The sequence below is a fragment of the Mustelus asterias genome, chromosome 16 (genome assembly GCF_964213995.1).
Source record: "Mustelus asterias chromosome 16, sMusAst1.hap1.1, whole genome shotgun sequence".
In the NCBI taxonomy this organism is placed as follows: domain Eukaryota; kingdom Metazoa; phylum Chordata; class Chondrichthyes; order Carcharhiniformes; family Triakidae; genus Mustelus; species Mustelus asterias.
In genome coordinates, this window is record NC_135816.1 from 32,161,852 (window position 1) to 32,187,946 (window position 26,095).

The following is a 26,095-nucleotide window of genomic DNA, read 5'->3' on the forward strand; positions in this document are numbered from 1 at the left end:
TATCTTCCTTCGTGCCTGTGAACATTACCAGTGCACTCAATATTTGGGGCACTAGCTTGTTCTGAGCAGTGGCAGGAGATCTATATAACATCGCACAGTGTTGCCATTTGCATTTGCACTTGTCAGGTAGTTGGCATGTATTTTTAGGGGAGTTGGAGAATTGGTCCAGTTTGGCATGCCAGTAAGGTGGTGATGTGAGAAGACATCCCAGTCCTGTCGTGATGCTGTGTTCCTCAAAGTGCACAGTGCAGCAGGTGAAATGAATGTAGCATTGCAAACTCACAACAGCTACCGTCCCCTCCTTCAACCTTCTCAATGGAAAGAAATGTACCATTGTCCAAATCATTTGAGACTAGTTGTTACTCGGTAGCCTTCGTCCTCAGGAATTCTGTTCTCCCTGAGCTCTTCACAGATAATTGTCATTTGATTGAATGGCTTGTAGGTGACAAAGGGCAATGCACGATACTTTGGACAATGATCCAATTGCACGTGGTAAGAACAGATGCTGAGGAGTGCTACAAAAAAGCACATTTCTCTCTGAGTTATCATTCAGTTCTCATCTTTGCCACTTCCTGACCTTGCAGGTCCACTGGGGATTGAAAGGAATCTTTTGTTGCCTGAGTGGATGAGGAGGAGCTCAGCAATATGCTTCAAAACGTGTATCTCATACAGCTGTTGTTTGATGTGACCTGCCACCCAAAAAGGTCTTCATAGAAATTTCTGGGAAGGTAACAATAGCTGCTTTGAAGGCACGGGAATTTGAAATGGCTCCTCTGATCGTCACTTGGAGGACTCCTCTGCAGAGAAGTGACAATTACTTCATTGCAGACCTGAAAGCTCGTGGCATCTCAGATCTCCACTCCTATGTAAGATTGCAGGGATTTGCAACCTCCATGAGTACATGACCACAAGATGAATGCCTTCACGGTTGTATGATGACACTTCTATGAATACATGCGTAAATCAATTCTGGAGTGATTAACAGCCATTATACTTCTTGTTCAATCTACTTGACCCCTGTGAAGTGCTTTGAGACATTTTATTACATTAAAGACACAATATAAATACAAGTTGTTGCTGCTGTTGTTAGGTGATAATGTGGGCCAGTATTCGGCGATGTGCTTGGTTTATGGGAGGTACAAGGGGCTCATGGCACTGAGATGGTCCTCTCTTCATGTCAGTTCGGTACTGGGAAGGACCATACTGAATTTCTTGAACATCCACCTGTGCAGCCTCGTCCTGCCTACTAAATGCTACGTTGCTACTTGCATGATACTTTGATGCAATGAGCCAAAAAGCTGGAATGTGCTGCTGTTCTGTGAAGTGATAGCCTCATGAAGGTGTCACCATTATACTCGTGCTGGATCTGATTTCCCGCTAATCAGCAAAACAATTGGCCTTACGACAGCTCTCCAGAAAAACTTGCTTTAGAAACATAGAAAAACTACAGCACAAAACAGGCCCTTCGGCCCCACAAGTTGTGCCGAACATATCCCTACCTTTTAGGCCTACCTATAACCCTCCATCCTATTAAGTCCCATGTACTCATCCAGGAGTCTCTTAAAAGACCCTATTGAGTTTGCCTCCACCACCACTGACGGCAGCCGATTCCACTCGCCCACCACCCTCTGTGTGAAAAACTTCCCCCTAACATTTCCTCTGTACCTACACCCCAGCACCTTAAACCTGTGTCCTCTCGTAGCACCCATTTCCACCCTGGGAAAAAGCCTCTGAGAGTCCACCCGGTCTATGCCTCTCAACATCTTATATACCTCTATTAGGTTTCCTCTCATCCTACGTCTCTCCAAGGAGAAAAGACCGAGCTCCCTCAGCCTATCCTCATAAGGCATGCCACTCAATCCAGGCAACATCCTTGTAAATCTCCTCTGCACCCTTTCAATCTTTTCCACATCCTTCCTGCAATGAGGCGACCAGAACTGAGCACAGTACTCCCAAGTGGGGTCTTTCTGGCGTCCAAGTGCCTGAAAGATGGTATGCAGCTTTCTATTTGTTGCCTCCCTTAATACAAGTATTGGGATGAGCTGCAATTTCTTCCAGTTATGCATTGGGAAGACCGAGGCCATTGTCTTTGGAACCTTCTGTGCTACTGCTTCCAACCCATCCATGGCTGTGGTCTCCAATTGAACCAGACTATTCTCATTCTTAGTCTCTTTTAAGTCCTAATCTGAACTTCCAACCCCATATTCTGTTACATCACAAGGACAGACTGTTTCAGTTTGATTTGATTTATTATTGTCACATGTATTAGTATACAGTGAAAAGTATTTTTTCTTGCGTGCTATACAGACAAAGCATACCGTTCATAGAGAAGGAAATGAGAGTGCAGAATGTAGTGTTACAATCATAGCTAGGGTGTAGAGAAAGATCAACTTAGTGAGAGGTAGGTCCATTCAAAAGTCTGATGGTAGCAGGGAAGAAGCTGTTCTTCAGTCAGTTGATACGTGTCCTCAGACTTTTGTATCTTTTTCCCGATGGAAGAAGGTAGAAGAGAGAATGTCCGGGGTGCATGGGGTCCTTAATTATGCTGCCTGCTTTTCCGAGGCAATGGGAAGTGTAGACAGAGTCAATGGATGGGAGGCTGGTTTGAGTGACGGACTGGGCTACACTCAGGGCTCTTTGTAGTTTCTTGCAGTCTTGGGCAGAGCACGAGCCATACCAAGCTGTGATACAACCAGAGAGAATGCTTTCTATGGTACATCTGTAAAAGTTGGGTAGGGTCGTAGCTGACATGCCAAATTTCCTTAGTCTTCTGAGAAAGTAGAGGCGTTGGTGGGCTTTCTTAACGATACTGTCGGGACCAGGACAGGTTGTTGGTGATCTGGACACCTAAAAACTTGAAGCTTCCGACCATTTCTACTTCGTCATCATTGACGTAGACAGGAGCACGTTCCCCACTGTGCTTCCTGAAGTCGATGACTATCTCCTTTGTTTTGTTGACGTTGAGAGAGAGATTATTGTCGTCACACCAGTTCACCAGATTCTGTGTCTCATTCCATGATATTGCCTGACTCCATCCCTGTCTCCCCACTGCTGCCCAAACCCTAATCCATGTCTTTGTCTCATTCAGATTCAACTATTCATATTCGCTCCCTGTTTAGCCTGTGAAGCCCATCCAAAGCGCTGCTACTCATCACCTATTCTGCACCAAGTCTGCTCTCCCATTACCCATGTCCTTGCTGACCTGCAGTCTCCCTAATGTCTCAGTTTAAGATTATCCTCCTCCTACGTATAATCTCTTGATGATCTTCCTCCTTCCCGATCTCTTTAACCGTCTCAAACTTTCCATTTCCCTGACCGTTTGTGAACCCCCTTTCCCTTCTTGCTACCATGGTGGCCATGTTTTCGGCCAACAAGATCCCAAGCTTAGGGCTCCTATCGCTGAACCCAATCCATCTTCCTTTCCTTTAAAACTTACACTCGACTCAATGTTTGGTTAGCCCTCTTCATATCTTTGACTTAGCATCAGTTTTTGTCAGATTAGGATTCTGTGAAGTGCCTTGGGGCATTTATTTTTCTTGAAGGGGGCAGTGGGGTATGTGTAGGGTTGACTGGAGATCAGCACGCCCTTTAAAAAGGGGCAGCACGGTGGCACAGCGGTTAGCACTGCTGTTGCACAGCTCCAGGGACCTGGGTTCCATTCCGGCCTTGGGTGGCTGTCTGGAGTTTTCACATTCTTCCCGTGTCTGCGTGGGTTTTCTCCCATACTCCAATGGTGTGAAGGATTGGCCATGCTAAATTGCCCCTTAGTATCCCAGGATGTCTAGGTTAGATGGATTAGCTATGGTAAATGTGTGGGGTTACAGGGATGGGGCGGGAGAGAGCGCCTGGGTAAGATGCTCTGTCAGTGAGTCGGTGCAGACTCGATGGGCTGAATGGCCTCTTCTGTGCCGTCGGAATTCTAAGATGAGTGGCCTTAGGTCCTCACTCCAAGAAAAATTCTAAGTGTGGGAGAATTCAGCGAGAATCTACCCAGGTTACAAAAGAATTTCAAAGTGTGGTTGAATTGTGAATTGAATCTCACCGACCCTCCCAGCGGGAATCTCATCTGTTTTCCCATTGGGAACAACACTTAGAAATTTTTTGGGAGAATTCTGCCCGTCACTTCTAGACTTGACAATAACAATGCATTCTTGACTGGCTTCCGATATTCTACTTGTCATCCAAAACTCAGCACTCTGTGTATTAACTCACATCAATTAACTATGAAAACTAGGGAAATTATGCTTAACATGCGTCAAACCTTGGTTAGACCACACTTAGAGTACTTCTTGCAGTTCTACTCGCCATATTATAAAAGTGCATAGAGGCACTGGAATGGGCGCAAAGAAGACTGACAAGAAAGATATCAGAAATCTGTGGGTATATACAAATCAGGAAAGATTTTACAAACTAGGGGCCTGATTTTATCATTTTGAGTCTAAGTGCCGAGTCTGGGCGTCAAATAGATCCGCGCCTGGAATCCTCTTTCCAGCGCGCCCATACGCGTTTTGCCGGCTCTGGTCCGATTCACGCTGTGGGCGGGGCTTAGCGCTGGCGGACCAATTGGAGCTCCGAACTGTGCATGCGCAGTTCGAAAAAAATCTGACAGAGCGGGCCCGGACGCGAAAGAAAAAAAAAGCAGAAAGCGGAGAGAGTGGCTCTCTGACGGTCATCCTCTGGTTGCAGGGGGGGGGGGGGGTTCCGCTGCCAGTCTGCGGCCGATCACGGGCGATCCCTCCTGCCCACCGGAGGAACGAATCCCTCCTGCCGGAGTGGACGTGCGGCCATGCCATCCCACAAAACCTTCAGGATGAAGCGATTCCTCGCTAAGAAGGTGAAACAGAACCGGCCGATTCCACAGTGGATCCGCATGAAAACCGGCTACAAGATCAGTACAAGTCCAAGAGGAGACACTGGAGAAGGACCAAGCTGGGCCTGTAAAGGGAGACACCATCACTGGTACACTACCAGCCACAGGTTACTCTTCCCTGCAGGGGCAAGAGAGCGGGAGAGATGGCTGTGGCTGGTAGTGTACCAGTGATGGTGTATCCCTTTACAGGCCCAGCCTGGTCCTTCTCCAGTGTCTCCTCTTGGACTTGTACTGATCTTGTTGTCGGTTTTCATGCGGATCCACTGTGGAATCGGCCGGTTCTGCTTCATCTTCTTAGCGAGGAATCGCTTCATCCTGAAGGTTTTGTGGGATGGCGTGGCCGCACGTCCACTCCGGCAGGAGGGATTCGTTCCTCTGGTGGGGAGGAGGGATCGCACCCCCCAACAATCCGTGGATGACCTGGGTCAGAGAGCTGTTGGAGGCTCTGACCCCGCTCTTCGGAAGCTGCAGCGACGACTTCAGACTTTTATTTACCAGGTCGTTAAAAGCACGGATCCGGATCGGGCAGAAGACGGTAAAGTGGGATTTGGCGGTAGAGTTGGGCGCGCGGTTCATTAAGTCGATTTAAATGCACGCTAATGCATTTAAATCGTCGGGCCGCCCGATTCGGGCGCGGGTCGGACCCACATCCGGATCGGGTGTCGGTAAAGCCGTGATCTGCTCGGAATCGGGTGCAGATCGCGGTATAGGCCCGACGCCCAACTTTACCGCGATTTGGCGCGAGGTTTTGGTAAAATCAGGCCCGCGGTGTCGTTTCTGTTGTAAAAAGGGTGACCTAATAGAGGTATTTAAAATTATGTAAAGTTTTGATAACATGGATACAGAGTGAAAGTTTCCTCTTGTTGGGACGAGCATAACTAGAGACCATCAATATGAAATACTCACCAAGGAATTCAGTAGCGAATTCAGCAGAATTTTCTTAGCTGAAAGAGAGCAGTAAGAATGGAACTCGCTACCACAAAGAGTGGTTGAAACAAAAAGATGCATTTAAGAAGAAGATAGGCAGTCATTGAAGTAGAAGAGAATAGATGGCTACATTGGTGGATTTACGTGAAAAAGAAATGGGAGGAGACTCGAATGGAGCATAAATACAGCATGAACCGGTTGGGTTGAAAGTCCTATTTCTGTGCCCTATATCCTCCATAATCCTATATAAAAACAAAGGCCGGGATTTTCCAGTACCATCAGAGTTGGGATGGAAAATTTGAAGAGGTAGCCAAACATCCGTTGACTTTGGCTGGGAATTTCTGTTCTCACCATGGGTGGGATTGATAAATCCTGGCCAGATTCCCATTAACATATTACCCCGGCTTGCTTGCCCACATTGGCTCCCAGCCAAGCAATGTCTTTATTTTAACATTCTCACCTTCCCTATCTCCTCTTAGCCCCACAACTCTCCAGGACGTTTGTGTTTATCCAATTCTGACCTCTTGAACATCCCTGATTTTAATCACTCCATCATTGTTGGCCATCTTCAATTGCTTAAGATCTAAGCTCTGGAATGCCCTTCCTCCACTTCTCTACCTTCCTACCTTGCTTTCCTCCTTTAAGACACTCCTTAAAATCCTACCTCTTTGACCAAGCTTTTGGTCACATGTCCTCATCTCCTTGTGTAGCTCTGTGTCACATTCTGTTTTATGATATGAAGTGCCTTGTGAGGTTTCACTATGTTAAAGGCAGCATCAGCCGTTCTTTGAATTTTAACCGAGAACAGTTATTCTGGTAAAATCTTGCAGATTTGGAATTGATGGAGATTGTTTTGTAATTATTGCAGATCTTCGGATGGATAATGAAATAATGAAACGGAGGAAGTTCTCCACCAGCAGTGAGGACTCGGACACCACTGACAGTAAGAACCTCAATCGGTGGAACTTGAAATGTCTCTTAGGAAACAGAGTGAATGGTCATTGAGTGTTTCTAAGAATTGGCAGTCCAAAAATGTTCTAATGTGTTCCTGAATCTGTGCTCCCATCGAGCAGGCCTGTAGCAAATGGATGTGGAAGCTTGCAAATGTACACCTTTAAGATCTGTCAGAAATTAATAACAGTTTGTGATTCAGTGAGAGTGATTGGGTTTAAATACCCGTGCTTTCATGTAGCTAAAATGATGACTTCAGTGTGATCTGAGCTGTACAAGGATTTGGAGTCAATCATGAGCCACATCTAATCATTAACACTGTATATCCTTGCACGAAATAAACTGTAATATTATTATTAACTTTAAATACATAGTGCAGAATTTAATATGCACCTGTGGTTTGCAGGTGAGGAGGCCCAGAACATGCCTTTCCTGGCACCCATCCATCCACCCCTGCATTAATTTTACAAGTGATGGGGAAGGTATCAGGTGACCCTCTGCTCTTGTACCAGTTAATGTGCCACCCCGCCTCTGCCACTATTTCTCAGGAGGTGGGCTGAGGCCTGCAATGAGTCAGAATGCCGGCAGATAACATTGCAGAGGGTTCGGATGGGAAAAGGAATCCCGTGTAGATCGGCTCTTGAATCTCCAGATATCCTTGTGTTTCCCCCCCCCCCTCCCCACTCCATACTGACCCCTAATCCCCCCCCTCTAGGCCTGCTAGCCCTGGCCCTGACAATGCACACCATCATGTCCCCTCCCTACTTAGCTTGCATCTGGCTCCAGTGCTGAATGTTGTTGGGGACTGGATGCAGTCCCAGCGGTGGCCACCGCTCTGGGTAGCGCTGCTGAGACCAAAGAGTGGTTACCATCCGAATGGCCAGCAGCTCATTGAAGCAGCACCTTCTCCCCAGGTGGGGACGGAGGTCTGGCCTCAAGGTAATTAACGACCCAACGGATACTGAATCACTGTTGTGCCACAGGACTGTGGGAGTGGAAGATATGCTCGTTTCCACAACTTCCCACAGCACCTGCTTGCTGGATTTAAAATCCAACCCATAAGTATTTAACACCAAAGCAAAAAATGATAATTTAATAAGAAGTGCCTTCAATACAAGTTGAAATTAGTTCAAAATTAATGTCTGAGCTCAGTTGGCCTTCCAGTCCTCTGCGGCACAGAGTGAGGACACTGCTTAACCTTGTAGTTGAGGTATATTGATTTTCTGACCATTGTTGTACTGTTGGAGATAGGTATCTGTCTGAGACCGAGTTTTCCCTCATGGAGAAATTGGACTATCCCTTGATCTTATTCGATGAACTGTTAGCAATATTGGAAGAGGCCTGGGAATAGTTCACCCGCCCATCCTATTGGCTAGGATATGAGAGGGGAAACTGCGAAAAAGGGCGGAATCATGGAATCCTACAGTGCAGAAGGAGGGCGTTCGGCCCATCGAGTCTGTACCGACCACAATCCCACCCAGACCCAATCCCCATAACCCCATGCATTTACCCTAACTAGTCCCCCTGACACTAAGGGATAACTTAGCATGGCCAATCCACCTAACCTGCATATCTTTGGAGTGTGGGAGAAAACTGGAGCACTTGGGGGAAACCCATGCAGACACGGGGAGAATGTGCAAACTCCACACAGACAGTGACCCAAGTCGGGAATCGAACCCGGGTCCCTGGCGCTCTGAGGCAGCAGTGCTAACCACTGTGCACTGTGCCGCCCTGAAGCGTTCCCCTTTGCTTTCATCATTAATTGTCTCATCATTAATTGTGGCAAATGACCTCTAAATTGACCCCAGTGAGTCTTGAGCTTTTTTCTGAGCATTGGCTGTTACCAGAGTTTTTTTGCATCTTTTAAATCAATTGGTCTTCATAATCCAGTGGTGAGATGGTTTCACTGGTGGGAGAGTCTCGAGCAAGGGGACATAGCTACAAGATAAAAGGGCTGGTCATTTAAAACTGAGGTGTGTAAAAATTTCTTCACCTGCAGAGGGTGGTGAATCTCTAGAATTCTCTGCCCCAAAAGGTAGTGGAGGTTGGAGCATTAGAAGTATTTAAAGTGGAGGTGGGTAAATATTTGATAGATCGAGGAACAGAGGACGCAGAAAAGGAGTTGAGGCAGGCATGGATCAGCCATGATGGTATTGAATGGCAGGGCAGGCTTGGAAGGGCCTGGTGGCCTACTCCTAGTTCCTGAGTTCTTGTGTAATGTTAGTGTGCACAATTCTCTTCCATTGTCATCACCAGAGTCTAAAAGCCTTTTGACCTCTCTTTCCAAGGTCACATAACGTTATGGTGTCAAAGTTCTAAGACAACAAATACAAAACACCCCTGGACAAGACAGGAAGAGAAGAAACCTTCTGAGGTATGTTGGTCCATTGTACAATTCTCTCATCATTATTTTTAAATCATTTTTACACATATTCACTTCAACATAGTTAGGAGTATGGTTAGGTGCATTGACCCAAACAGGCCGGACTGTGGTGAAAGGGGAATTTCATAGTAACTTCATTGCAACTTCATAGTAACTTCATTAATGTAAGCCTTACTTGTGACTAATAAATAAACTTTACTTTACTTTGTAATAATCAGGCATAGACGTCTTGTCTATCAGCAGCCCTACCTCTTATGTGAACTGGAGAAAGGATCAGAAATTTACGATTAAACTCCAGCCAAAGTGGCTGCTTGGTTTGATTTAAGATACGTTGATGACCCAGTGCAGATTACTTGGAAGATTGAATGAATGAATGAACACAGTTTTTTCATTCATTCTTGCCAATTGATATCCATGCATATTTCTGTTCAATGTGTGTGCTTCAGAAATGATCCAAATTGAACAGCAAGCAGTAGATTAAAAATAATTTTCCACAGTATTGATGTTCTGTGATTAGATGTCACTAGCACATCATATTGATAAAACAGAACATCATTATCGTATTAATGTTTGCTCCATGTGAACTCATTGAATTTAATACTGGGCTCTTATTCTTGAGGTAAAATTGGCCTAAATGAAAAAGAAAATTTGCAAAGCCAATTTTGCATAATCACCGAATACCAATTTCACCAAGCTTATCTTTAATAGGCTTGAGATAGTGTTGACATTTTGGGTGAAGGGAGTGCTTTACTTTGCACGATATGCTGCTCTGCAATTTCCTGTGCAACACAGGAAGTGACACCTACAGCATCTTGTTTTAAAAAAAAATCAAAGATAAAAGACTAGCATAGTTAATATCGATCAATAATTGCCAACATTTTTATATCAAAATAATAACAATGCTGTCTTTGATTCAAAATGTTATCTGTGGGGTTAAAAAAATGTAAAAATTCTGCTGCTCCTGTTTGCACACAGTGGAGTCTCTACCATGATCCATGAGATTTGTTGCAACCTGTCCCACATGGACGTGAGGGGGACTAATTATGTCATAGGCTGCCATTCACTTTGTGAAAAAAGGCACATAACAATACTGGGTGAAACTTGTGAGTTGTCTTTCCGCTCTCTGTGTGATGGTTTCACAAATAGCAGTGCAGAGTAACAGGACGCCACCTGTAGTGCAGTGTCTTGAGTCATTCTGATCATACTCACCACCTTCAAGTACTCAATCAAATTGCTGTGTGAGGAGGATTTATAGGCTGCAAATCCAATCTTAGAGACATAATGTGATGAGGACAAGAAGCCGCACATGCTGCCCAGCCAACCGGGTCCTGTTCAAGATGCAATTTATTTTATTATCTTGCCTTGCTCTTTTTAATGGCAAAGACCCCCCAGAGCAGCTTGTACTGGAAAAGCATGTTGACCTGAGCAAAAGAAATGAGAGATTTGAGCATTGATTTTGACTGCTGATTTTTGTTAATGATTTCCAGCAGCGATATAATAATTTGCATAATTAAGGTGATCACCGCCATAAATCTTTCTTCGATTTAACCCTTCCCGACTTGGTGCTTCTCCTTGTGCTCTCTGTGGCCCGATGCTTTGTTCTTCAGTGTCTCTTCCCTGTTTTCCTATTGCTCATCCATCTATTGAAGTGATCATCTTCGGGTTCTTTATTTACATCCCCCCCTCTTCCATGAGAGCCATCCCTTTAATTACCACTTTTCTAGTGCAGTGATCCAGCACTTCCTGTCTTGCTTCTTGGTGATGGAAGATTGCCCGCTGACTTAACAAATTAATTATTTATTTAAAGAAGCTAGCACATAGAAGAGTCAAAGATGTTTATAGAATTTCTCTTGCCGAGCAGTCAGTGGTCTGCTCTGACACCTAAGAAGTGGTTACAGTGTCTGTTAACTACCACTAGGTGCCATTAGCACAACCTGTCATTGGTAGGCAGAGTATTATAATAGGTATACCTATTCCAGCACTGATGGGTAGCGGAGAGAACGTCCGTCCAGTAAAATGTGATCTCTGTGGTAATCCCCTTGCTACAGTTTTCCTGTTGACTCGTCCATGTCCCTTGATTTTCTGTCTTTAACATAAGCAGTGAATAGCTTGATCACTAATTCCCCCAGTCACATGGGATTCTTGAAACCCCAGAGATAAAGCGAATCGTTGCTTTATAGGTGGGCATTGAAAGCTAATTTGCAAAATAGTGGAAATAATTTGGATCCAATTGACCTGACTGCTAGGACATTTTGTGTAAAGGTGATACGTTCAGATAGATCTGATCAGTACAACAGTTATTCAGTCTGTTTCTTGATAATCATGCTGTAAGATAAAATATTATTCCCTTTATTGAAAGAAAATGAGGAAAGGGGCAGTGATCCCATTTGAGGTACTCTTCTGGTTTTCAAAAGATTACATATATATTCAGATTTGTGAAAGACATTCACTAAGATATTTATAACATTGCAAGTCCCTTTAATGTTACTTCATTATTTGTCATGCCTATTTGTGTATTTGTCATGCCGGAAGACATTAGATAATATTCTAAAAGCCAACAGGCTTGAACAAGCCTTTGGGTGATTTGTAAAGGAGTAAAGTTTATTTATTAGTGTCACAAGTAGGCATACATTAACATTGCAAAGAAATTACTGTGTAAATCCCCTAGTCGTCACACTCTGGCGCCTGTTCGGGTACATTGAGGAAGAATTTAGCATGGCCAATGCACCTAACCAGCACGTCTTTCAGATTGCGGGAGGAAACCGGAGCACCTGGAGGAAACCCACGCAGACATGGGGAGAATGTGCAGAGTCTGCACAGACAGTGACCCAATCCGGGAATCGAACCTGGGTCTTTGGCGTGTGAGGCAGCAGTGCTAACCATTGTGCCACCCCAGAGTATTGTAGACCCAAAATGTGTTGAAGGGTAAAGTCAAATAGGCTTAAAGATGATTTCAGAGATAAATCATTGAATCAAGGAATTGTAGAAAACTGAAAATTTATGTAGAGCATACTTGTGCATCATCTAACTGGTCAGATCAACAAAGATGTGTGCAATATTTGCTAACTGTAATCTGGAATTAATTTACATTTTGGATTTCAAGTCTTGCTTTGGACTCAGTGAAATGCTGCCTAGGGCCTCACAGCACAGCTGACTAAAAAAATGTAAGGGATTCTTTGATACCAGATCTGATTTAATGATTTCTATACTCTTCATTGCTCAGTCACCGTGTGTGTAATTAAACACCCTATTGTTTAGTCAGAGGTTATTAGATTCATTGAAGCCAGTGTGTTACCTCTCATCTGCGAAGCAATTAATGAGGTAGAGTAAAAATACCGTTAAAGACACAATGAAAAGATGTTGTTTGCCCATTTAAGCCTGCTCTTTTTGCCAACCAGGTACAATCTCCATTACTGTGTTCATATGCAATTAGTTTATTCTTCAGGATATTGTCATGGGTGAGGATTCTAGAGTTATGATGGGTAATTTGAGACATTAGGACTTTTTCGCTAGAATTGTGGAAGTTGAGCAGTGACCTGATAGAAGTCTTTAACATATAGGAGTTGTTAACTCTCATTAGGCACGTCCCTTAAGGTTGATCATTTGATCTCAAATCTGATGACATCTGATCATATGCAACTTGCCTGCAGTTTGCAAATGTTATTACATTTACCACCTAAAGGTTGGGTCCTCTGCAGGTGAGTATCTGAGCACAGGATTTTGTGCCAGCATTTGTCACGCGAGATGTCCGAAGAAACAGAAGGTTACCCGTTGAAGTTTGTCTTTCTTAAATTGAAAACCTTGGTCTTTGACTGGTCCTTATCCATCTGAAGCTTAATATCAAATTCAATAATATTATGATACCACCTCTAAGCAAGAGGTGTACTCTAGAACTATATCTACTGTGGAAATGATTGAGATGTATAAAATTATGAGGGGCATCGATAGTGTTGACAGGAAGAAATTTTTCCCCTTGGTGGAGGGATGGATGACCAGGACATAGATTTAACATAAAGAGCAGCAGGTTTCCAGGGAATTTGAGAACCTTTCCACCCAAAGGGTGGTGGGAGTCTGGAACTCACGGCCTGAAAGGATGGTAGGGGCAGAGACCCCCATAATGTTTAAGAAGTATTTAGATGTGCACTTGCGATGCTAAGGCATACAAGGCTACGGGCCAAGTGTTGGAAAATGGGATTAGAATAGTTAGATGGTTGTTTTTGACTGGCACAGACACGATGGGCTGAAGGGCCTTTTCAGTGCTGTTGATCTCTGTGGCTGCACATGGGCAGAGGGATGGAACACGGCAGATAGTAGAGTTGCATGTAATTTTTCCATTTGCAGTGTTCTCTAACTTCCAAAGGCCCCCCCCCCCCCCCCCCCCCCAAGTCTCTGAGTGTGAGAGTGGATTGGCCAGACGGTCTCCATGATAGATAGAGCAGTGGCAGCCAGATGGATTTTGCTGACCCTGTAGATTTTCCTTTCTGGTTGCTGGCGTTCACTGCACAATTTTGGCAGACTCTTGGTCAAACTGAGAGCGTTGACAGCCATGTTGAGATTATAAGAGGTTTGGGTAAGGTAAATAGTGGTAGATTGTTTCCATAACCAAGACCGCCAACCTCTGTAGCGTTAACCAGTTTCCAAACCGGTCTCAGTTCATGTGCAGCTGAAGTCCTCCTCTAGACTTGACTATTCCAATGCTCCACTGGCCAGCCTTCCACCTTCTGTACACTCGAACGCATCCAGAACTGCTGCCCAGTTCCTTTCACCCATAACCCTGACCTACACTGCTTCCTAATCTGGCAAAGTTGCTTTTTTCAAATTCTTATCCTCCTTTTCCAATCCCAACCTCATCACTCCCTATTTCTGTAATCTCTCCCAGCCTTAAACCCTCCAGGATCGCTGTGCTTCTCCAGTAATGGCCTCCTGTGTTTCCTTGATTTTCCTCACTCTGCTATTGACAGCCTTGTCTTGTAGTTGCCCGGGAAGTCCCTTGCTGAATTTGTCCTCCACTGCACCTGTCTTTCCTCTTTTTAGATGCTCCTTAAAGCTGCCTCTTTAACCAAGTTTTTATTCACCTGTCCTTTTGTGGCTGGTATCAAATTTGGTTTGAGAATGCTCCTTGGCAGTTTTGACTACATTTAAATGCAGGTTGCTGCTGGATCATCAAGGAAATGAAAAGAGGGTGCAAGAAGCATTAAAGGGGAAGTTATAAAAAAACGTTCTTTACGCCAAAGGCAGTAGCCATTCCTGCCATTGGGTCACTGTCTGTGTGGGGTTTGCACGTTCTCCCCTTGTCTGCATGGGTTTCCTCCGGGTGCTCCGGTTTCCTCCCACGGTCCAAAGGTGTGCAGGTTAGGTGGATTGGCCATGCTAAATTACCCCTTAGTGTCGGGGGACTAGCTAGGGTAAATGCATGGGGTTGTGGCAATAGGCCCTGGATGGGGTTGTGGTCAGTGCAGACCCGATGGGTCGACTGGCCTCCTTCTGCACTGTAGGATTCTATGAAATTTGCAATGTTAATCCAAGAACCACAGTGGGAGCAGTGACCAATGTTTCACTTCCCTGCACAGTGCAGTTGTTGAACGTGCTTGAGTACCACACAGTGAAGTAAAGGTGGCTCGAAAGCACCATGTCCTACCACTGTCCTTGTTAGAGGTAATGCAGCTTAGGCTGTGCTGAGAAGCTTTATATTTGAATAAGCTAGTTGGGGATGTGTTCTAAATGCCAGAGGTGACTCACTCTGAAACATCCCCTGAGTCAGAAGCAACAGCCTTATTCACTTTCTATCTGCGCGGCACAGCAGCTTGGCTATCAAGGATTTCATTTATCATTGCTGTGCTGTGACAGTAATCGGGTAGTGTATTCTGTGAATGGCCTCTTCTCTCCTGATCTAGTCCACTGTTCTGGGTTAATGGTTTGCTAGTGCCCCAAGGGAAGTCATTTACTGATATGTTTAAGAGCAGGATGAAACCACACCCATCTCTGATTTCCCTGTCACAGTAAGTACCTACATGGTGTGCATACTTTGACCTCTTGCGGATAGCATAGTACGGAACTCAATCATGCAGTTCTAAAATACATTTCGATTTCATTTGTCATGTTTGAACTTTGGAAAAATAAACAGGCTCCCTTAGAGCTTGGGACAGTCGAGGTAGTCTGCTAAGGACAAAGCTCATTGTTTAATTGGACGGGCAAACCATTTGTGCCCTGTCCCTTAAAGGAAAAACAAACAAGATGCCATGCTTTCAATCTGTAACGGCAAATGAGCTGAGTTTAGCAACCAGACATGCGGCTTGATATTTAATATATTTTTAATCCTCCACAAGCTGTTTAATATTTATCTACCAAACTGTTGCCAGACTTTACAGATCCTGCCTCCGAGAGCAAGGAGCACATAACCTTTTGTGGCCTGCAGTATGATATTCGCATCAAGGTATACACCTAACCTTATTGATTGTGATCTTGGCACTCGTTGCTAGATGATTAAAATCTGGCCAGTCACAGGCCGTGAAACCTCAGGTAAAGGTGGATTTTATGGTGCATTTCCTGCCTCTAATTACTGCGACACAAGAAGAATATTATTTTTTTCCCTCCCATACATCCCGTGCCTATTGAAGGACACGAAAGGATGAGAGTTAGGTATAACCATTCTAAACTGGTAAGGAGCTGGTGTGATCTGCATCTCATTATTGCATATTAATTTATAACTACTGTTCCACCCTACCTCCAGAAAATCCTCATATTGTTTATGGTTGACCGTAGACAGTCGGTTGACGTTGTCGCACTGCCGTTATACGTTCTGGAACAAAGTCTAATGATCCTGCAGGCGCGTGGCGTGAATGGTGCTGTAACAGGCGAGCGCACAATGTTATTGTGCTGCAGTCAGTTAAATGAAAGGGACAGCAATTACTTTTAGTCGCCCATATGAGATCATGAAACAGAAGACATGAAACTTGAGTGACTGGTGTAGCAAACGCCCAAGATTGAAATGCGCCTTAACTTGATTGCCAATTCAATACTGAAACAGTCCATGTCCAAATGCAGCAGGACCTGGACAATATCCAGGCTTGGGCTGACAAGTAACATTCGCGCCACACAAGTACAGGGCAATGACCATCTCCACCAAGAAAGGATCTAACCATCACCCCTTGACATTCAACAGCATTACCATAGCTGAATCTTCCACTATCAGCATCCTGGGGGGTTAGCATTGACCAGAAACTGAACTGGACTAGCTATATACAGCTACAAGAGCAGGTCAAAGGCTAGGAATCCTGTGGCGAGTAGCTTGCCTCCTGACTCCCCAAAGCCTATCCACCATCAACAAGGCACAAGTCAGGTGTGTAATGGAATACTCTCCACTTGCTTAGATGAGTGCAGCTCCAACAACACTCAAGAAGCTTGACACCATCCAGCACAGAGCAGCCTGCTTGATTGCTACCCCTTCAACAAACATTCAATCCTTCCTCCATCAGTGAACAGTGGCAGCTGTGTGTATCATCTACAAGATGCACAGCAGGAACTTGCCAAGGTTCCTTAGGCAGCACTTTCCAAACCCATGGCCACTACTATCTAGAAGAACAAGAGCAGCGGATATCTGGGAACACCATCACCTGGAGGTTCCCCTCCAAGTCACTCGCCATCCTGATTGGAAACCATTCCTTTACTGGTGTTGGGTCAAAATCCTGGAATTCCCTTCCTCCCAGCACTGTAAGTGACCTACATCTCAGGGACCGCAATGGTTCAAGAAGGCAGCTCGCCACTGTGTTCTCAAGGGCAACTAGGGAGGGGCAACAGATACTGGCCTGGTCAGTGACACCCATGTCCTGTAAATGAATTTTTAAAAATGACCATTGTTTTGCATGACGCATCACCTAATTTCAACACGATGCTACTAGATTTTTATGCTTTCCTCATTATACTGGGGTGCTGATCCCTGCAGTGTTGCCATTACATACGTGAAGGAATGGCAAAGGGAATTGTTCAGGCAGGGCTATGTTTAAGGTAGTGGACTGGTTTAGTTTTTACAGGAGATTATTTTTGTCTGAAAAGCACATTATTAGTCAATTGAAGGCGTTTGCTTCCCCAGTAACAGGCTGCTGCTGCTTTCTCCGATTTCATAAGAGTTCTTTGTGATACCAGTGAAAGATGAGCCACTGGCTCCTCTAAGCTTTGTTGCGTTACAATTCCAAGAAAGTTGTAAATATGAAAATGTATTTATAGTAAATTGTGACTAATAAATCTATAATTACCTTGCCAAGAAATGTTACAGTTGATTTAAACTGTATTTGGTTTGGGACTTCCCCAAATTGGAAATGAATAGGAAGTGATTTGGTCCATTGAATTATATATGATAAAAGTGCAAAGGTAAGTTCCCGGGAGCCTCCTTCCTCGTGCCACGTGAACTGGTGCTAGTTTGTGTATGATGGTGTTTCGGCCACCTGGCTTTCCAGTTCTTATCTCGCCCCCTGTCGGGAACTGTTTTGCCTCTGAATAAAATCATAGAATCCCTGCAGTGCAGAAGGAGGCCTTTCGGCCCATCGAGCCAACACTGATTCTCTGACAGAGTGTCTTACCCAGGTCCCCTCCCCCACCCTATCCCGTAACCCCTCACATTCACCCTGGCTAATCCACCTTACTTACACATCTTGGGACACTAAGGGGCAATTTTTAGCATGGCCCAATCTACCTAACCTGCACATTTTGAACTAGGGGAGGAAACCGGAGCACCCAGAGGAAACCCACGCAGACAACGGGGAGAATGTGCAAACTCCACACACTCACCCGAGGGCTGGAATTGAACCTGGCTCCCTGGCGCTGCGAGGCAGCAGTGGTATCCACTATGCCGTCCAATAAAAGTTTCTAATTAAAACTTATCCGCAGTTGGGAACTCAGGTTTGTGGGAACCACATGATTGAATACGGTATCCCAGCATACTCGGTTCCATTTAGCTAGGACTATCCACATTGATGTTATTGTCTCATTGATGGCTGATTGATTGTTAACTCACTGCTAGCCAGGTCCTTGGGAATGAGGTGGGCCAGTTGCATCCAGTATCAGCAGGAGAACATTTAAGGGGACAGTGATCATTGTATCATAAGGTTCAGGTTGGCCACTGAAAAGGAGAAAGAACAATCCCGAATAAACATCACTAACTGGGGGAAAGCCAAATTCAATGGGGTAAGAATGGATCTGGGCCGATTAAATTGGAATGAAAGGATGACTGGAAAGACGGTAGCTGAACAATGGGCTACCATCAAAGAAGAGATAATATGGGTACAGTCAAGATATGATCCCTTGAGTGGGAAAGGTAGGGCAAACAAATCCCGAGCTCCCTGAATGACAAAGGAGATAGAGATAAGTTGAAGAAGAAAATCGGCTTATGACAGATGTCAGTTGGATAATAGGATGGAGATCCAGCGTCAATATAGAAAAAAGTTAAAGTTTATTTATTTGTCACAAGTAGGCTTACATTCACACTGCAATGAAGTTAATGTGAAAATCCCCTAGTTGCCACACTCCGACGCCTATTCGGGTACACTGAGGGAGAATTTAGCATGGCCAATACACCTAACCTGCACATCTTTGGACTGTGGGAGGAAACCAGAGCACCTGGAGGAAACGCATGCAGAACACGGGGAGAACATGCAAACTGCACAGACAGTGACCCAAGCCGGGAATTGAACCGGGTCCCTGGCCAGTGCTAACCACTGTGTCACCCCAGGTACAGAGGAGACGTGAGCAAGCAAATAAGGGCAGCAAAGGGAGAGTATGAACAGAGGCCTAACATAAAAGGGAATCCCAAAGCTTTCTATAAGCACACGAAGAGCAAAAGGCTGATAAAAAGAGCCAGACCAATTAGGGACCAAAAAGGGCATGTATGCATGGAGGTGGGGGGAATATTGGAGGTATTAAATGTATACTCTGCTCTGTTGTTAAGGAGGAAGAAGATGCTATCCATGCCATGGTGAAAGTGGAGGTAATTAGTACACTAGATGGATTTAAAATTAATGAGGAGGACATATTAGATGGGCCGTCTATACTTAAAGTTGATAAAGCACCATGGCTGGATGAGATGCATGAGGGAAATGAGAGTGGAAGTTGCAGAGGCGCTGACAGTAATGTTCCAGTCTTCTTTAGACTCGAGGGTGGTGCCAGAGTACTGGAGAATTGGAAAAGGTTAACACCCTTGTTCAGAACAGGCAACTACAGGACTACAAGCCAGTCAGTTTGACTTTGGTGGCAGAGAAATTTCTAGAAACAATGGGCAGATTTGGTGGCAAGCAAGGGGAATCTGACGGGAGCTGAAAAGTCTGAAAGCCGCCGCCGTAAAATCACGTTGCAACCTGCTGGCAGGTGGCGCAAGTTCGATTTGCATTGCATGAATTCTTGTTAAACTAGGTGCCAGCTGGCATCCCATCAGACCTTCTATCACACGAACCGCAAATCACTTCAGCATCAAACCCGATTGATAAAGAGTGGTGTGCACAAGGCGGCCCTCAGTGTTGTGCTGCTCCTAGAACCCCGACAGTGCAGAAGGAGGCCATTCAGCCCATCGGGTCTTCTCTCTCCACCGCCCTAGCCCCGTAACTCTGTTGTACATCATTCTGCTGGGGCAGATCGGTTCCTGCCCTCCGAGTTGGTCTTCATGGACAGTGCCATGCTGCTGGATCCATGGACCCTCCTGTGTCACTGTCTTGGATCAGTGCAGCACATGGCGTTGGAGAACATAGGAGGTGATTAGGAACCACCTGCCTCCGCAGTGGCCTCAAAATGGGAGAATTCACCTCAATAAACTAGGACAAAGTTAATAGTCAAATTGACAATTGTGGTTTAATTAGGGAAAGCCAGCATGGATTGTTAAGGGAAAATTGTGTGTAACTAACTTGATGGAGTTTTTTTTCAAGAGGTAATAGAGTTGATGAGGGCAGTGATGTTAATGTGAGGTACATGGACTTCCAAAAGATATTTGATACAGGGCCGTGCAACAGACCTGTGAGCAAGGTTATAGCTCATGGAATAAAAGAGACAGTAGCAACGTGGATGCAAAATTGGCTGAGTGACAGGAAACAGAGAATAGTGGTTCATGGATGATTTTCAGGCTGGAGGAAGATTTTGTTGTGGAGTTCCCCAGGGGTCAGTGTTGGGGACAGTGATCTTCATGATGTATATCAATGAGTTAGATGTTGGCGGAGGGCACTGCTTCAAAATTTGTGGACGATATTAAACTTGGAAGCATTTTGAATTGTGAGGAGGATGGTGTAGAACTTCAAAAGGACATGGACAAGTTGGCGGAATAGGCAGACATGTGCCAGTTGAAATTCAGTGCGGATAAATGTGAAGGGATTTGTTTTGGCAGGAAGGACATGGAAAGGCACTTTAAAGCAAAGGATGCAACTCCAAAGGGGATGCAAGAGCAGACGGACCTGGGTGTGGAAGTGCAACACAGTCAATAAAGCCTACAGTTACCTGGGCTTTTTCAATAGTGGCAGAGAGCAAGGTTAGGTTGAACTTGTATAAGATACTCAGCTGGAGTATTGCACCAGTTCTGGGTTTAGAAAAGATTCCAGGGATGAGACACATCATTTATGAAGAGTGTCAGGAGAAGTTAGGACAGTTTTCATTGGAGAAGAGAAGGCTGTGAGGAGATTTGAAAGCGGTATTCATGAGGGTTCTGAACAGAGTGGATAGGGAGAAACTGTTTCCACTCATGAAAGGATCAAGAACGAGAGGGCACAGATTTAATTGAACAGAGTAGTTGGCAAAAGAAGCAAAAGCAACACGAGGATAAATGTTTTCAAGCAGCCAGTGATTAAGGTCTGGAATGCATTGCCTGAGAGTGTGGTGGAGGCAGGTTCAGTCAAGGCATTCAAAAGGGAATGTTATCTGAAAAGGAATGATGTGCAGGTTTGTGAGGAGAAGGTGGGAGAGTGGCACTCAGTGAATTGCTCATTTGGAGAGCCAGTGCAGACATGATGGGCCGAATGAAACCTTCTGCACTGTAACGATTCTGTGTTTTCTATGGAGTTATGGAAATGATTTTGTTTCTCCAGGTTTCTGTGCTTACCATTGATCACTACAGAAAGTCCCTGGCGTATAAAACAAAATTATTATTCCAGCCTCAAAAATTACATTTTTGCATATATAATCATACAAGTAGACCTCTCGCTTTTAAAGCCATGACATGCAATGCCCGCATTAGTAAGTTTCGCTATTTAGCCCAATTAATGCATGCTTTAGTTACTTTATAACTGGGATCAAGCAGGCGATACCAAAAGCCTTTTGTGGAAAGAGTTCATCTTCCAGCAGTAGCTGATCTGTTGTGGGATTCTGATCAGTTGTGGGATTCTGATCAGTTATATTCTTGATTCTCAATGCCACGTTCATGATGAGTAAGATGAGCTCAGGTGGAATTTTCCCATCCTGCCCACCACAGGAATTGTAACGGAAAGGACAGAAAATCTTACAGACAATGTAAAAGTCCGTTGACCTTGGGCGGGAATTTCCGGCCTTGGGGGCGTGAGCAGCTGGAAAACCCACCCCTGATATTAAAGCAAAAGCGTTTCATCCAGCTTTGAATCTACATATTGATTCTCAGGTTAATATATTCACACTATGTTTGGTCTTGGTGCTCAACCTGCGAATGCCAGTGTCTAAACTAACCCAACTAGAGCAAGGTAGCACTTTCAGGATATCTCATTCCAGTTTGCACTGGTGACCCTGACTGCAGGTTCAGGCTACATTTGCTCTGCATATGCAACATTGGTGCAGAGCAAAGCAGCTCTGCAGTAACACAATGGATGTGATGTAAGTGCCAACATATAGTCCATTTCTCGTGACTCAAAGCCCGCACAATGGTTAACACTGCTGTGTAACAGCTCCAGGGACTCAGATTTCAATTCCAACCCTGGGTGACTGTTCTGTGTGGAGTTTGTACGTTCTCCCTGTGTCTGCGTGGGTTTCCTTCAGGTGCTCCGGTTTCCTCCCACAGTCCAAAGATATGCAGGTTAGGTGGATTGGCTATGCTAAATTGCCTCTTAGTGTCCCAAGACGTGTAAGTTAGATGGATTAACCATGGTAAATGTGTGGGGTTACAGGGATAGGGGTTGAGTAAGATGCTCTGTCAGAGAGTCAGTGTAGAATCAATAGGCCAAATGGCCTCTTCTGCACTGTAGGGATTCTATGATCTGTTCTATGACTCCATTGCATAATCTTTAGGAACAGGAATATGCTCATTTGATTTTTTGCCAACTGCTCCTAGTTCATACTTATGCTAAATGGCAATTAATTCCCAATTGATTCCAAAGGTGAAGCAATTACCCCTTTACATAACATTTATCTTAACTTTTCGTTACTTTACAATCCTGGCCACTATTTTTCCTCCTGATTCAACGCAAGTAACCTTTCAGCAAACACTTCATGGATTTCTCTTGCGATTTGAAAACTTGGATCATGTCCCTCCTTCACCTTTTGGTTAATGGGAACAGATTAATCTCTTCACCTCACTGTTCATTGAATTAAGAGTTTCCATCATCCTTATTGTCCACCTTTGAATCTCTTCCAATTGATTCGCAGGCTTTCTCATTCTTTTTGCACCTTCAATCCCCACATGCAGTTATCAATATAAAATCCATAACTTCTGACTAATTGCACGTTTAAAGACACTGACAAGAAAATTACGTAATAATACTGTAGTAGAATAGCTTATTTATCTTCTGATAAACATTCAGTTCTTTCTCCTTCCTCATTATTAGTCAGTATTTTTTTCTGTGAATAGCAGATTCTATGGCACTAATTGATGAGGAAACCGTTTGGATTTCACCATAATGAGAAGTAATCAGTGTTGCTATGAAACAACACTACAAACAACAACAGTTAGCCTATCTTTATATCAACACAGGTTCAGTCCGCTATATTGGGGCCAATGTGGGTTGTATACTGCGCTCACATAGAAATTTGCTCTTTCACCCCATACAAATTTGCTTGCTTGTTGTTGTTTGTAGGCCATAGAATTACATTAGAGTAAACATCTCGCATGCTACAAGTTGCTGTGGATTTGAAGAAAGCACATACAAGTGCTGGGAATCTGAAATCCAAAGAGAAATTTCTTCCCTGCTGTCATCAGACTTTCGAACGGTCCCATCATATATTGAGCTGATCTTTTTCTTCACCCTATCTATAGCTGCAGTGCTATATTGAGGCCAAAATGTTGTCTGATTTCAAGAAGAAATTAGATATTTAATATTATATATTAAATATTATTATTAGAAATTAGATAATTGGCAGCATGGTAGCGCAGTGGTTAGCACTGCTGTTTTGACCCGGGTTCAATTCCCAGCTTGGGTGACTGTCCAGAGTCTGTACATTCTCCCTGTGTCTGCGTGGGTTTCCTCCGGTTGCTCCGGTTTCCTCCCACAGTCCGAAAGACGTGCTGGTTAGATACATTGGTCATGCTAAATTCTCCCTCAGTGTACCCGAACAGGTGCCAGAGTGTGGCGACTAGGGAATTTTCACAGTAACTTCATTGCAGTGTTAATGTAAGCCTACTTGTGACACTAATAAATAAATATAGCTCTTGGGGCTAAAGGGATCAAGGGATATGAGGGGAAGGGGAGATCAGGATAATGAATTCGATGATTAGCCATGATCAAAATGAATGGCGGAGAAGGCTCGAGGGGCTGAATGGCCCACTCCTGCTTCTGGTTTCTGTTTTTATATTTTGCACCCTATTCTTTTCCTTCATGAGTGGTATGTTGTCCTGTACAGCACGCAAGAAACAATACTTTTCACTGTATCTCAGTACATGTGACAATAAAATCAAATTCAAATTTTTGGAAATGCAATTTAAATGCATCAGCACCTTAAAAACAAGTGGTTGGCAGTACTAATGAAAGGGTTAAATCTGAAACATTAACCTTTTTTGTTTCAGTTTGGATATGCTGTTTACTGCCAGAATGTTCTGTTTTTTTTATAATAAACCAACGTATTGGTCATGCTGCTGTAAACATTTATACTTGTGGTTGGAGCAGTGGCAGCCCCACCAGTTCACCCACTGATACATTCTGGTAGCTTGGGATGTGGGCGTTGCTAGCCAGGCAAGCATTTACCGCCTATCCCTCATTACCTTTTGTATGTAAAGAGATTACAGATAGCTCCAAGAAAAATAGGGTGGTAACAGTAGGGATTTTAACTTTCCCAACATTGACTGGGACAGCCATAGTATTAGAGGGTTGGATGGAGAGAAATTTGTTGAGTGTATTCAGGAGGAATTTCTCATTCAGTATGTGGATGTCCCGACTAGAGAGGGGGCAAAACTTGACCTCCTCTTGGGAAATAAGGAAGGGCAGGTGACAGAAGTGTTTGTGAGGGATTACTTTGGGACCAATGACCATAATTCTATTAGTTTTAAGATAGCTATGGAGAATGATAGGCCTGGCCCAAAAGTTAAAATCCTAAATTGGGGCAACGCCAATTTTCATGGTATCAGGCAGGAACTTTCAAAACTTAATTGGGGGAGTCTGTGGGAAGGCAAAGGGACATCTGGTAATTGGGAGGCTTTCAAAAGTGTGTTAACCAGGGTTCAGGGTGAGCACATTCCTCTTAGAGTGAAGGGCAAGGCTGGCAGAAGTAGGGAACCCTGGATGACTTGGGATATTGAGGCCCTGGTCAAGAAGAAGGAGGAAGCATGTGACATGCATAGGCAGTGGGATCAAGTGAATCCCTTGAAGAGTATAGAGAGTGTAGGAGTAGAGTTAAGAGAGAAATCAGGAGGGCAAAAAGGGGACACGAGATTGTTTTGGCAGATAAGGTAAAGGAGAATCCAAAGAGCTTCTACAAATACATAAAGGGCAAAAGAGTAGGGCCTCTTAAGGATCAACAAGGTCATCTATGTGCGGATCCACAAGAGATGGTGAGATCTTAAATGAATATTTCTCATCAGTATTTGCTGTTGAGAAAAGCATGGATGTTGAGGAATTTGGGGAAATAAATAGTGGTGTCTTGAGGAGTGTACATATTACAGAGAAGGAGGTGCTGGAAGTCTGAAAGCGCATCAAGGTAGATAAATCCCCAGGACCTGATGAAGTGTATCCCAGGACATTGTGGGAGGCGAGAGAGGAAATTGCGGGTCCCCTAGCAGAGATATTTGAATCATCAATAGTCACGGGTGAGGTGCCTGAAGATTGGAGGGTGGCAAATGTTGTGTCTTTGTTTAAAAAGGGCTGCAGGGAAAAACCTGGGAACTACAGGCCAGTTAGCCTCACATCTGTGGTGGGTAAATTGTTGGAAGGTATTTTGAGAGACAGGATCTAAAGGGATTTAGAGATGCAAAGACTGATTAGGGACAATCAGTATGGCTTTGTGAGTGGAAAATCATGTCTCTCAAATTTGATTGAGTTTTTTGAAGGGGTAACCAAGAAGATAGATGAGGACAGTGCAGTTGATGGATGTTTACATGGACTTTAGCAAGGCCTTTGACAAGGTACCGCATGGTAGGTTGTTGCATAAAGTTAAATCTCACGGGATCCAGGGTGAGGTATCTAAATGGATACAGAATTGGCTCCTTGACAGAAGCCAGAGGGTGGTTGTAGGGGGTTGTTTTTCAAACTGGAGGCCTGTGACCAGTGGTGTGCCTCAGGGATCAGTGCTGGGTCCACGGTTATTTGTCATTTATATTAATGATTTGAATAAGAATATAGGAGGCATGGTTAATAAGTTTGCTATGACACTAAGATGGCATAGTGAACAGTAAAGAAAGTTATCTCTGATTGCAATGGGATGTTGATCAATTGGGCCAGTGGGCTGATGAATGGCAGATGGAGTTTAATTTAGGTAAATGCGAGGTAATGCATTTTGGTAGATTGAACCAGGGCAGGACTTACTCCGATAATGGTAGGGTGTTGGGGAGAGTTACAGAACAAAGAGATCGGGGGGTACATGTTCATAGCTCCTTGAAAGTGAGTCAC

General features: G+C 44.3%; 1 protein-coding gene across 10 annotated transcripts in view; it reads left to right on the forward strand.

Annotated features, from left to right (window-relative positions):
* jade2 (jade family PHD finger 2) overlaps positions 1 to 26,095 on the forward strand; it is a 171,314-nt gene that overhangs the window by 12,223 nt on the left and 132,996 nt on the right. For all 10 annotated transcript variants that reach the window (XM_078230855.1, XM_078230861.1, XM_078230854.1 and 7 more), the window contains 2 exons: positions 6,666 to 6,740; positions 9,037 to 9,122. In XM_078230855.1, the coding sequence (XP_078086981.1) occupies positions 6,674 to 6,740; positions 9,037 to 9,122 (153 nt within the window). In that variant the 5' untranslated portion in view covers positions 6,666 to 6,673. The remainder of the gene's footprint in view (positions 1 to 6,665; positions 6,741 to 9,036; positions 9,123 to 26,095) is intronic.